The sequence below is a fragment of the Xenia sp. Carnegie-2017 genome, unplaced genomic scaffold (genome assembly GCF_021976095.1).
Source record: "Xenia sp. Carnegie-2017 unplaced genomic scaffold, XeniaSp_v1 HiC_scaffold_6, whole genome shotgun sequence".
Taxonomy (NCBI): domain Eukaryota; kingdom Metazoa; phylum Cnidaria; class Anthozoa; order Malacalcyonacea; family Xeniidae; genus Xenia; species Xenia sp. Carnegie-2017.
In genome coordinates, this window is record NW_025813526.1 from 12,561,206 (window position 1) to 12,575,592 (window position 14,387).

The 14,387-nt window shown below is 34.2% G+C and overlaps 1 protein-coding gene and 1 long non-coding RNA gene across 2 annotated transcripts; both read right to left on the minus strand.

The window, feature by feature from the left end:
- Window positions 1–239: 239 nt before the first annotated feature.
- Window positions 240–13,579, minus strand: LOC124458026. Its single transcript, XM_047008140.1, has 3 exons — window positions 12,925–13,579; window positions 813–1,296; window positions 240–413 (listed from the first exon to the last, which is right to left on the minus strand). Exons 1-2 carry the CDS (start codon window positions 13,523–13,525, stop codon window positions 815–817), a joined length of 1,083 nt encoding a protein of 360 aa, XP_046864096.1. The 5' UTR covers window positions 13,526–13,579; the 3' UTR covers window positions 240–413; window positions 813–814.
- LOC124458027 lies at window positions 6,436–7,062 on the minus strand. The gene is made up of 2 exons (XR_006952952.1): window positions 6,893–7,062; window positions 6,436–6,730 (listed from the first exon to the last, which is right to left on the minus strand). It is a non-coding gene; the product is annotated as an uncharacterized LOC124458027 (long non-coding RNA).
- Window positions 13,580–14,387: the final 808 nt, after the last annotated feature.

The following is a 14,387-nucleotide window of genomic DNA, read 5'->3' on the forward strand; positions in this document are numbered from 1 at the left end:
TGGCCCGTATATTTTAGCACCAATTGTCAATTGTAAAGCAAAAACAATCGTCATGGTGCCAAAACGGCTCTTTTGTCTGTTTTAGCCCTCATTGTTAGCCAATACGGCAAGCAATTTCAAAAGACACAACGACCTCATGCGGCTGAAATGACCCACTTCTTTTTACTGTGTAGGTAATATGTTGCCATAAAGAATGGTCATTAGAATATGTATCTAAATGGTCAGATGCAATTAACAAGTTTCAACCCTTTAAAATTTATTCACATATTATCTCACTAGTGAGCTAACAATTACATATATACTTCAAGTGAAAGGCTACGCTAATGAGCGTGCTGTAAACAGCAGAAACCCACTTGATTCCTGCAAGCACTTTTATGTTCATTCACAGGACGACAGTCAATTAAAATACGTGTCTACAAAATACAAAAATTGAATATCATGAAAATTAGGATTGCATTGGACTGGCTTTGGCCACTGACAGGAATGGGGCGAAAAATTTGCTTACAGATAAGAGTTCCAAGAAAATACACAGAGATAAAGAACCAAAAAAATATCACATCTCTAAGCCCTTTTTTCTGATTCCAGTAGCGTAAGCAGTCCACATATTTTATTTGCCATTTACAGGTTTTTTTCAGTTCACATGCACTGTGAAAACAGTGCATTTCAAAAGATGCAATGCAAAAAATGCAAGACTGAAACTTGTGGTCTGGCTACGCTACTGGCCAAGTCCACTACATATTTTAGTAAAAAAAACATCACATTTGCATTTCACAATCATTACAAAAAAGTAAATTATGTGCTTTCTGCTGTACCTTTACGCTCCACCTCTACCGACATATTTACTTCCATTTCTCCAAGTAGGATTGTCTTTGCATGGCTTAGGTTCAGAAAACCACTGTTTATTGTTTTTCCAAACCATGTAATTCATGTTGATTTGAAAATGACAATTGTATACGACTTTAGGAATTTCATAGTGTGTACTATTATCTTCCCTCTCATAAACACTCCAGTAGAGCCTCATTTGATCGGGGTAACTTTGGTGAATACCAATAATTGAACGACAAATTTCGTTTCTTTTCTTTACATCATTATCTGACCGGAAATCAGGCGAAGAAGACCGAAGATGAACTAGCCTCCCATTATCAGAAAACGTTGTCAGATTTGTGATAGCTTTTAACCAATAGCCAATAGCCTGACTTTCGAAAACGTGGCACATCAAACTGTCTTTCCTTTTTAAAAATGATTCGACAATGTCAGAAGTCAAAAGAAGAAAAGACTCATCCAGCCATGTTGCATCTAAAAATTGAAAAAAAATCCCTATGACTACAATGGCGGTCGAAAATATCTGCTCAACTTTGTATTTTTTATATACAGGTAAAAGTTTTAGCTTGTAATATAGTTTAACATTCTGTTTCCGAAATTAATAATTTTCAACCTTGTTAAAAAATCCCACAAATGTCACCAAGAAGACTTGACATGTGTGTCATTACTACATCAACAGTTGGAGTTTACTCCAATACCACCAAGTGAACTCTTGACTAAATGACTTTTCAGTTATTAAGTGGATGAGAAGAATGTAGACAAGATGTGGAATTAACGGGTTCAAAGCCAATAATTAATATATAAAACGTCGTGCAAAATGGTATAGGCATTTGCTGCCGTAGTCAGAGAAAACGTACTCCTGAGTATACTTGCTAGTGAAGTGGCTGTATCCAAAAAGTGTCAGTGACATGCTAAAATCTTGTTTTAGAACAACAATACTAAAATCAAAATGTACGGACACTGTCCACACGGCTAGGGGAAAGTCTCATCTGATAAATAAAGCCCCTTGACAGATGGCATGGCTAAAGAAGCTCCTACACTAAGATATTCTCTCCCATCTTCCTGCGATTAATAAATAATAAAGTCAAGAGTAAATTATTTTTATTTTAAAAAGATATACTTAGGCGTAATTATGACAACATTTTTTTACTTCCTTAATAGTTTTCCGTTCATTTAAAGTAACCATATTTAATATAGACACAAATATATCCTTAAATAACATCTTGTACCGAAGGAAGTAGTTTTATCGTTGTAAGATAGATCGTAGACCATAGACATTGACGTTGAACATTAAATGTGGTACTATAGTTATCTGTGATATCTCTATTTGTTCGCGTAAGTCAATATATACTAAGGAAGGTAGATGGCTACATCACAAAACCTAACAAACATTTCTGTTACGTTAATAAACTACATGTATTTCATTAATTATTATACAATAAACACAATGAAACGCGTGTGCTGATTAGTCTATAGCTGTGTTTGCACTAGCCTGTGCAAAACGATCTGAGCTCGACCATTCAAATCAACCAATCAATCAAAGAGAATTTGCAAATCAATCGTGAATACACGTTAAAAGAATATTAAAATCTTTGGCTTGTTTTGCATTATTGTTATTTTACACTTGAAATAAAAGATGTTTATCGTGTTTGCACTGGCTTATGCAAAACTCAGAGACGTTGGTGAGGACTCTCGAGCAGGTGCAACCCTCGACCTTTCAAAGGTCTCCTCGGTTTGCATAAGCCTGTGCAAACGCAGTAAACATCTTTTATTTCTTAAATAATATACTTTGACACATTTCTCCACAGTGATTGGTTGATTGCAGTGCAGTAACTGCTCTGTAAGTAGTGTAACTTGATTCGCTAAAAAGCAGTGAAAGTCAAGTAAAGTTCTGGTCAATTCAAAAATATGGCGGCAGTAGTAAGTAAACAAATATTTCCACAAGTGCAATCGTTATTTTAAAATTCAAGAATTACAAAGAATCCAAAGAATAAAAACAAAACATGAACTACTATTTTTTGGGTTATTGTTTTTGGCAATTAGGCCGCGTAACGAGGCTAACTACACACTCCTGTAATTAGCCGCAAATATGACTCAAGGATTTCTTTTTGACTGATTGTGTATGATGGCAAGAAGTAGTCATTGTACAACTAAATCCGTTTATCAATTGAATGAAAACGATTTTTTTAAATAAATATCTTATTATAGCCACGACGCGAGAAGAATTGGAGAGAACTGGAATCTACAGTGAAGCGAATCATTAACGGCTAGTATTGACAACTGCATAGTAATGCTCAGTTTTCGTTCAATTATTCCACCATTACTGATGACGAATAAGAGCGCCTTGTTCAAGATGTTTGCTACATTACATCAATTATATGTGAAAGGCGTCTAATGGCAGCATTACGAAGTCGTAGTATTCGCATTCAACGTTGTAGAGTGCGTGAATGCTTACGTAAAGTAGACCCCGTGAGTACTGGCTTCAAGATGGAGACCACGGTTTGGACAAAGTTGAAGTTGCTCTTATATGCTTGGGTCTCAGTACAGGCTTAGGAAAAGGGAGTATTATAATTTCTAGTTCTGTGCATAACACCAGTGTCGAAAGACCCTATCGAGATATATATTCTGGTGTTTTAAGCTTCCTCGAAAAGGGATTCTGTGAACTAGAGGGCTCTGGACACTAGGATCCTTTGAATGAAGTCCACATTTTTGCCTTGCACTATGTTTACATGCCACATATAAGCAGATGTTTAAAAGAGTTACACAATTGTAAAACCATTCGTTGTCTTTAGAGAATGGCACGACACCGCGTCAGCTCTTTACCTTGGGTGTTCTGATGATTATAAATTCATAATTCTCGGGGAAGGCATTATGAATGAAGCTGAATTACAGAATTATGGAATTCATATGGATGAGCCACTACCTATTCACGAGAGTCCTTACCAAGTTACCATTCCCGCCTATATAGCAACCAATATGATAGAAGAACAGAGATCATTCCTTGAAGAAAATTGTGATCCTCAAGTTGGAATTGGAAAAGAAACATTTATGTTATGTTGTCTCTTATTGTTCTCATTCGATATTTATAAACTAAGTAATTATTAGAAAAACAACAGAAAAATTACTTTTATTTCTACGACATGTTCATTAGACTGTCGTGCGATTTGCAAACAAAAAAAGGTTTTGCAACCCAAATTCTTGAAACAAAAAGAATGTAATTAAGAGTTCCAATATAGGTATTGTTGTCAGATATCCATGTTATGCTACAACAAAAGACCAATCTGCCAAATTTCGAATAATGTTTGTTTGTGAGATATTCTGAGAGCTCGTTGTGTTGCAAATAATGATAAAGTTGTGTTGGGTTTCAATTGTACATTCGGGTATGTTGGGCGTTAAGGAATAATATAGAAAACATGGGTGGAACGGAATTAGAGAAAGCAGAGAACAGAAGTGAGAGGGGCTAAACAAGGGAGAGAAGCGAGATACTTTTAGGAGTAGGAATAAAACTTGTTTAACAAACCAAAGTTGCTATTGTAATTATTCTTCGTGTTCCGAAGACATTGGGACGGATGTCAATTTTCGGAATAGTTGTAAGTTTGATACGTTGATTATGATTCTAATGGCACTCCAAACGTATGGGCAAAAATCTCACGTGAATGAACTTCGTTGGAATTGAACAATTACGTTTTTGTTGTGACAGTAATAATATCGTTACCATTTAGAAACTAGAGAAATCCAGCCAGCATAAGTGTCATGTCATAATTTGATCAATCTTAATTTCAGGCGCACTCGCCTTTAGATTTTCGTTCAACGTCTACAAGCTTGATAACACGTTTGGAGGATGCTCCTTTCTCACAGTAAATTATAGAGTAGCTGGCAAAAACTACTGAATTGATTAAAGTCCTTCAATGATCTCAACTCTTTGTTTCAAGAATCAGCAATAAAGTGCAGCTTTTGGATAAGCTTCAAATATAATGCTAATATTTTCTTTCGCTCGATTTCTATGGCAACGATAGCTGCTGAAAAGCTCCATGACGTCATCGTGCTATTATTATCAATTTCATTCTCTAGATGTTTCATCCTCACATCTTTTTCACCCATTGAAATGTAAGGAAAGCATTTTTCTTGTTTATAGCAAAAAACTAAAATTCTTGGAACAGATCGCCACTCTATAGTTTCGTAATCATGGCGAATGTTTGGAACCTTCTCCGACAGGCCTATCGGCAGTGCGCCAGAAAAGGCTCAAAGATACCACAATAAGACATAAAACGATTATATCTAAGTTATTCTCTATACTAAATATAGATTTAATATAAGTAGTATCCTATAAGATCCTAATAGATCTTACAAGGTCTTTTTCAGACGCTATGGCAAACACTGCCCACGTGACTATCAATCTGAGTATACAGCATCCGCTATAGAAAAACATAGCTGAAAAGTAGAATGTTACTTTAGCATAAACTAGAAAAATTTGAGGTTGTAGGTTGAATGGTTTAAAGCTTATTATATGGCAAGCGTCACTTTCCGCCAAATGATGCGCTTTGATTGGCTCAGAAATTTTTTTTCCGGTCTATTATTTTTGCGTAATCGACCACGGTCCAAAACGCGTAATTTTACTGTCATGACAAACTTTCTAAGGAAACAGCAAAACACAAAATAAACGAAACAAAACACCATTTACGTATGTGATTTGAAGGAAAAACACTTGGAAAACAGTTAAACTATCTAGACAATACAATATGAAACGAGTTTATTTTTTATTGACGAAAACTAGAAAAATGAAAATCAACCCGTAAAAACAGCAAGGACGAGAAAGAAAGCAAGCTTCGTTTCAGGTAAAATAATGCCATATAATAATCGTTTTAATAACCTCGCTTTCTCGGTCTTTACTGAGAAATATCGGACCTCTGTGTTTTTGTACAAACCTCGCTCTACGGGCTCGGTCTGTTCAAAAACACCTCGGTTATTTCTCTGTAAAGACCTCGCGCTCGGTCATTAAGTTCTTAATAATTTTGGGTTGGTCATAATAATTTGGTGTTGCGCTTGTTCCAGTTGGTCACCGTATATTATACTATAATAAAATATATTTAATATAGATCAGTACACTTTAAAGCTACATATGTTTATGTAGCTTTAAATTTCAAAAATGTGGTTTTCAAAAAAAAAAAATTAAAAGATATAAGCGCAATTATTTTCTGTTTCGAAAAATCGCTGCTCAGGATCGAAGATCGTCAAAAATCTACGTCCAAACAACGTTCTCAAACGGTAAAAAAGTACGTTGGCTAAGCTTCGCTGGAATGCCATGTTCAACGCTATATTCATGCGACTTTGTGCCAACATCCCAAAGAGTTAACAAAACAACGTTATCACAACTGTTGAGGCGACGTTTGTCAAGCGTCGACACAACGTTGCTACGACGTAAGTTTGCTACCTTGGTAAGTAATAAGACCAAAACAAAAATATTTCTGTACAAAACCGTATGGGTCTCAAAAATATTCTATTTTTATACCGTGTAATTCGCAGTATAACCATCCCTACTGAAAGCTGTGTTTTGGTCTTTTATTACTTTCCAACTCTAACATCAACTTATTCAAACAAATAAAATAGTCATTATTAAGTCGTAAATATTATTGGAAATCGTAATCATCATTTGCCCACTGAAGTACCCACAGTAGCTGTACCGAAATGTAAAATCACAGGGTTTCTGTACGAACAAGATCTCCATGTAACTGACTTTCATTATAAAGTTTCTCTTTTTCTTCACCCTGAATCAAATTGCCACTTAGATCTTTACCGTTAGTGAAATGCTTACAAACAACATCAGATCATTTGGTGCATTCTTTAATCCATGTTCTCTTCCTGCTTTTTTTCTGTTTTTCGTTTATTGTGAGACAGAGCACTTATGATACTAATAAATAAAAGCAAATTTGGTCTCGACGGAGTCAATTGTAGAGTAATATTATTGATATCTTGACTAACGATTTTAGTCGTCCATGTCAATAACTGTGGGCCACTTCACCATTTTTCTATAGGCCGCATATTTGAAAAGAATGACGAGTGAGCTACATACCCAAAAAATTAAAATGGCTCGAAACATTTGACGTTTTTGATAACATTTTTCATCTCCCGTTGAAGTTGCGTTGAAGTGATAAGTAGTAATGACATCGAGTTCTATAAGACCTGGAGAGGAAAAGGAGCCTGGACCCCGTGGTCAGAAACATGGCGGTAATGACGGATTTTGGTGGTCAAAACTTCCACTTTAAAATTTTTCTTTAATATTCACTCCTTCCTGATTTCCAATAGTGATAATATGAACGAAAACAAGTGAAAAAAACAATTACAATACCGTCAGCATATCATGTGAAAATAATGCATCAAACTGTATAAGCTATTGGGTTTTATATAACTTAATGTTTAAATCATGTGATATCTTTATGAAAATATTTTAGTTGATTGTTGTTTAAATGTTACTAATATCTAATGCACTATACTGAAGCGTTAAAGATTCAGTGATGAAACCTTTAAAGTTTCTGTACTGTATATTTCTTCATTATTACAGTTTTTGCTTCAAGAAACAGTTTCAGCTTATTTACCTAATAGAGTACAGAATGCAGGTTTATCATATGCATTGTTGCTGCTTTTTTAAAGAAACGTTTTTCACTTTTCAAAGCTTTTCTACAAATTTTTTGCTTCTTATTTTTTTTCATGACATTGATGATATAGAGGTAATACAATCCAATAACTTTATAATGTTTAAAAAGCTTTTAAGCTTCTAGCGTAAAAGTACAATATAGGTATTTAATTCATTTGCTTATATTGCCTTGCTATGACATTTCTACTTGCACTTCATCATTCTTGTATGAACAAAACACAAGATGTCAATACTCAGAAAACAAAATGCACTACCAACTGCTTATGAAATTTATTATTGGGGTGAAAACTGTGTTCATTATACAAATTGTGCACTTATTTTGCAAATATAGGAAAAACAAGACTAAGTGAAATAGAAGTGTAGAAGTATTAAAACTACAAATGATTTATAAACACCATTGGAAGCATAAGTGTTTGCATTTTGCCCAATCATATCTCAATACTGCAAAATAAAAATGTGCTACAACTTTACAAATATTTGATGCAGTTGCACTTCACAACATCACAAAAAGGTTACTTAAAGTAATTTCTATACCACATTGCTTGTTTTCATTTACCAAACCTATGCAGACTTGAGTCTTTTTGAAATTTAATATAAAACTCAATTACAGAAAATCCGTAAATATCCAGAGATTTAATATTTACTTTTTTAAAGAAACATGTAAAAATTCTACCATTGTGTCGAAAAAAGCCATTTCCCATTGCATGAAAAGAAGCAAAATAGCATGACAACAAATAAGCTAACTTCTAACTCGTGAATCGTGGAGATGAACTATGATATACTTTTTTGAATAGACTAAAGAGTTTAATCGATCAAACAAGCTTGATGTTGGAAAGAAAACAACGCACATCTGCATTCATACATGTGTAGCCTACATATAGCTCCTTCGTCGATAGTTATAAATGCATCCTCCTAGGAGCAGATAACTGACAACCACAGTTGACTCACTATTATGAATTTAAGGTTTATACCTCGATTTTCATCAAAAAATTGCTTGCCGAATCCCAAATACACACATAAATTTTCCTCACTCTTTCCTCAGGAGGGAGTGGGAAATTGTGAAATTTTTGGAAAAGCGGTCAATTTCGGTAAATCTCAGCGGCAACAGACGAAATCCGCCATTTTATGGCGTAATCAGATATCTAAGCCACGCTTGAGACAGCCGCTCTAGTTATTTTTGAGCTCTATACTTCAGACAAGTCTAGGCATGTGTATAATGAGTTAGCCTTCTAGTTGTATTAGAGTTCATTGTTGCAATCCCAATATGTATGTTAGCAATCGCAATCCCAATATGTTGTATTTGAGTTCATTGGATTGCAATAAAATAAATACTACACTTTGTTGTCAAGGAAATCAAATCAGTTTACGTGTGGCGTCCAAAGTTACGAGTTCTATGATAACTGGAGCGGCTAAGTGGACTGGGACCAGGCACCAAAAAAATGACGGCCAATGGACCTATTTCCGCCTAAATTATCGTTTGCAGAAAAATTATATTCTCGACCTCCCCTGATTTCTATAGCTAATTATACAGCATTTTTCCAAAACAAACACGATATCTTTCTTTGGCATTTCTTTTCAAATGCAAACACTTCAGTCATTCAATTGTTGAATATCGTAATGTCCACAAAATGGAACATGTCGCTTTCACAGGAGAGATATTAGTTTTGCTTGTTCATCAGAAATTGAAAAGCAATTGAACTTGAAGCCTGAGCGATAAAATCCGATTGATGTTTTCCTGTTTTTGTTTTGAATATCAACATGCTTTTCCACTTATTTGTTAATGTGTGAGACCATAAATCTGTTTGCAAAGTAGTTTCCCTAACGCGAAAAAGATTCTACTCTTTTTACTCAGTGGGCAGATACTATGAAGAAACGAAAACCCCAAAGAATACCAATAATGTAGAGCGGAGTTTGTTCGAATTAATTTGCTGACAACATGGAAAATTGATCGGATAGCAAAATGTTTCTGGAATATGCTGCAGTACCAGTACCAACACTATTTCATAGAACACTATCTGAAGACAATTGGAAGATGCTATTAGCCAGACAGAGTCTCTAAATGCAAAATTATAAGGCTGATTACAAACAAAGGTAAATGATATACAGACTTCCCTGTCCAATAGTTAGTTCAACTTGGACTAATTCTATAGATGGAAATAATGGATTTAGTAAAGATGCCTTGAATGCTTTGAAAGTAAATGTCAACTACCAATTAAAGATAACAAGGTTTTGTGTGTCTTGATGCTTGATGAAATGTCATGTAAAAAGGTCATAAAGTTTGTGCTTGTGTCAAAATTGATACCGAGATTGATGATAACTTGCTTCAACTGCACAGTACAGTGTGTTTTTTACAAATAAATTGTAAAAACATGTCACATCTCCTTATTAAGTTATTTTAGTAGAATTTTGTTTGTATGTTCGTTATATGTAATGCATGCCATATTGAAGCATTAAAGATTTAGTGATGAAAACTTCAGTGCTATATATTTCTTCTTAATTTCAGTTTTTGCTGTAAAAATACTTTGAGCTTTTTCACATAATGAGGTACAGAATGGACATTTGCCATTTGCTTTATTTTCACCTTTATTAAACCAGGGAAATGTTTTGTTTTTCCAAGTTATTCTTTAGTTTTTTGCTTCTTAGTTCATTTCATAATATGAATGAAATACAGGTAGTACAGTTTAATAACTCTATAATTTCTGAAAAGCTGTTAAGCTTATAGCATTAAACAATACAAAATATGTTTAATTCATTTGGTTTTGTTGCCTTATTTTTACATGTGTACATTCACTTCATCATTCTTGTAACAAAAACATCAGGTGTTGCATACTTAGAGGGAAAAATCCAATAGCAACTGGCATTAAATATGGGTATAAAGTTTATTGAGTTGAAAGCTGTACTAGTCAATCAAATTTTGAACTCGCATTGCTAATAGGAAACACATAAAAAAGAGAAAAAGAAGAGATTTATTAAATACACAATTGTGTATTCATGTATTCAAGTATTATAAACACTATTGTATATTTTGTTTCGTGCAGACTACAAACTTTGATCGAGCAAATCATTAAACGACAGTTACGACGCGCACATCTGCATTCATATGTGGCTAACAACTTCGTGATTAGTTAAAAAGGCATCCGTCGTAGAAGCCGACAACTGGCAACCACACTAAACTCCCTTTTATGAAATTTATGTTTTTACAGTGATTTTCATCATAAAATTGCTTGCTAAATATGCGAAAAACACATATACTTTTTCTTATAAACTATATCTCAAGGAGGGAGAGAGAAATTGTGAGATTTTCGGAAAAGCAGTCAATTTCAGTAAATCTCAGCTGTAATGGAACAAATCCTCCATTTTTTTGGCGTCAGCCGCTAATTATTGTCGATTTTAGTTAACTTTTCAAATGGCGGTTGCCAATTTACTTTCTAATGTTGCCAATTACATTTCCAAATATGGAATACTCGATATGAACTTGTCAACTTGACTTCACAAGTTGTGTACTTGAGTACTGAAGTTGTGAACTAAAGTTGCGAAGTACTAGCAAACGCGAAAGGTCTTTGTACCCTGTAGACAATTGGCAATGAATCCGTTCAGTAAGCAAGGAAAAGCTTTAGCAATTCTAATCCGTTTGACGGCCCTCTAAGAGCGTTATAATGCGATACGCCGTTTACAATATGTACCAATAAATTTACAGTAAATGTGGTACTAAAAGCGTATCGTTGGATTTCAAATGTAGGAGTACCCTTAGACGTCTATTGCCACTCGTAACAACTACAGACGACTCATTAAAGAAATGCATACGGTTGCAATCAATCAATGAAATATTTGCTACGTAAGCTTCTAACTTCTCAATAACTTCCGGCTGTTCTGTCTCTCGAGGAATTTAACTTATTATCTTGTAAGTGTAACCAAGATCTTTGTTCAAAATTCCACTAATGGATGTCCTGCTATGTATAATTGCTGGAAGGCAAACTTTGTTATTTTCTAGGTGCTGCTGAATCTCTTCTGCGTAAATAGATGGTTTATTAATTTTTACATATTTAGTGTATGTATAATGTCATCTGTACGCGTGGTTCGAACATCACGTTCGCTCTGGCGAGGTACAATAGAACCTGGGTTTACACATAGATCTATTATATTTGACATAGTCCTATACGGTAGTGTAATAACTCAGATGGTTATAGATCTACGTTTATTCTCTAATCTCCCAGCTTACACGTTTGTGCTCTACATGTGCTAATAGTTAAGTTATGCTTAAGTGAATATCAGTCATATATAACATAACGGAAGCTTATGCCGCTAATTATGTGCATATATTACAGGTAGGTTTAGTTGTTTCGAAATGTTTGTCAAACGCTCGTTATTTAACCACATTTCAAGTATTTCATTTCTTACTTCTATTGGTAAAGCTTTTCCTTGGTTACTGAACGGATTCATTGCCAAATGTCTATAGGGTACAAAGACCTTTAGCGTTTTGTAGTACTTCGAAAATTTAGTTAACAACTTCAGTACTCATGTACACAACTTCGGTACTCGGGTACACAACTTCAGTACTCAAATACACAACTTCAGTACTGAGATAGCCGCTCCAGTTATTATATAACTCAATGGTTGCGTCAGTTAAGTGTGAATGCTCACAAAATTGAGCTTTCTCATTCACAAGATCAATCTCAGATCGATCTTCTCGGATCGATCTTAAAGTGAGCTAAAAGTGAACAGAACTAAATTTTGATACCATGCATTTATATCGACCTTGGCTGTCAGCCAAACTCGTTGATACATTTCGTTGATGAACTTTTTTACGAAATTGCGTCCTTCGAAGATTTATTTACAAATACTTATATTATTTTGACCCTTTCGCAAAATTTTGTGGAATAAAACGCATTTTTTTGAAAAAAAATTTAACAATAAAGATGCTCGATGCTAGCCATTGTGTACAGCTACAAAAATATCAATATCATTGAGCTTAATAATTTTGTGTTGAGCTCTATATTTTATGTTGAGCTTAATATTTGTGTTGAGCTTAATAATTTTGTGTTGAGCTCTATATTTTATGTTGAGCTTAATATTTGTGTTGAGCTTAATAATTTTGGTGTTGCCCTTGTTCTTGTCGGCCACCGTATATTATATTACTATGGACTATATTTAACGAAGATATGTACACTAGTGACATGTTTATATAACTTTTAATGTTAATGATGTAATTTTCAATAAAATTAAAGGGTTTAAGCGCTATTATTTCCCATTTAAAAAGTCGTTTGATCGAAGATCGTCACGTTAGCTGACACGTCGCTGGAAAGTGTTGTTTAACACTATATTCATGCGACTTTGTGACAACATCCCAACGTAATTTTGCAAGAGGAAATTATCGAAACAAACTAACCATTGTGTTCAAAATGTGAGCATAGATAGCTCTATGAATTACAAAAAAATTCAATTTTACATACCGTATAGTTCGCAGTGTAGCCATCCCCATTGTAAGCTGTGTTTTGGTCTTTCATTACTCGCCAATTCTAACATCAACTTGTTCAAACAAATAAAATAGTCATCATCAAGTCGCAAATAATATTTGAAATCGTAGTTATCATTTGCCCACTGAAGTATCCAGAGTAGGTTTACCGAAAATGTAAGCCCACCAGGAGTTTCCGTACGAACAAGATCTCCATATAACTGACTTTCATCATCAAGTTTCTCTTTTTCTTCACCCTGAATGAAATTACCGCTTGAATCTTTACTGTCAGTGAAATACTTACAAACAACATCAGATCGTTTGGTGCATTCTTTAATCCATGTTTCTCTTCCTGCTATTCTTCGTTCATTGTTAGACGGAGCACTTATGATACTAATGAATAAAACCAAATTTGGTCTCGACGGAGTCAATTGTAGACCAATATTATTGATATCTTGACTAACGATTCGGTCCTCTATATCATTAACTGTGTGCCACTTCATCATTTTTCTATCGGGCTCATATTTGAAAAGAATGACGAGTAAGCTACATAGCGAAAAAATAACAATGGCTCGAAACTTTTGGCGTTTTGATAACATTTTTCATCTCCCGTTGAAGATGCGTTGAAGTGATAAGTTACAGTGGCCCACAAGTGTCACGGCTATAAACAAAATTCCACGGCAATAAACGAAACTCCACGGCAATAAACGAAACTCCACGGCAATAAACGAAACTCCACGGCAATAAACGAAACTACACGGCAATAAACGAAACTCCGCGGCAATAAACAAAACCAAAAAAATAATCATTGTCAAAATAAACGTAGTCAAAATATGGACTGTGCTGTACAAGCCATACCTAAATAATTCTTTCATATTTAAAATTAATAACTATTAATAAGAAAGTCATTTTTCTTAATTGTTGGATGGGGATTGAGTTTAATATTGGAGTGTTTGCTTTTCATGTAAAAGAGAGTAGTGTAAATGCTAACAACGTCCACTCTTTAATTTCAAATCCTTACTGTCAAGTAAAAGTTAAGATTTAGAAGAACAACCTTGGTGGAGAAAGTTATATATTGAAGTGACAAATAAAGTATATAAAAGTAGCAAAATTTCTTAAGCTGTTTAATTTAATAAGAAACAGCATAGAAGAAACAGTCTGAATTAAATTTTTCATGTCATGTTATTAATGAAGCGCCCAATGCCGGTTTTGAAATTACTACCATAACATTAAGACTAACTTGTTCTACCAAACGAACTAGTAATGCTTTAATCTTTCATTAATGAAATATTTGCCAAGAAGTTAAAACTACATGAAGAAAACGTAAAGATAAACATTTAAGAATAAGCATTTCCCAGTGCACTTTTTACATTAAACATCTTTAAATGGATTAATTTTTGTCAGCCGATTTAAACTATTTTGTTTATTGTTAAAAATAATAAAGTAAATAGGTTAAAACTA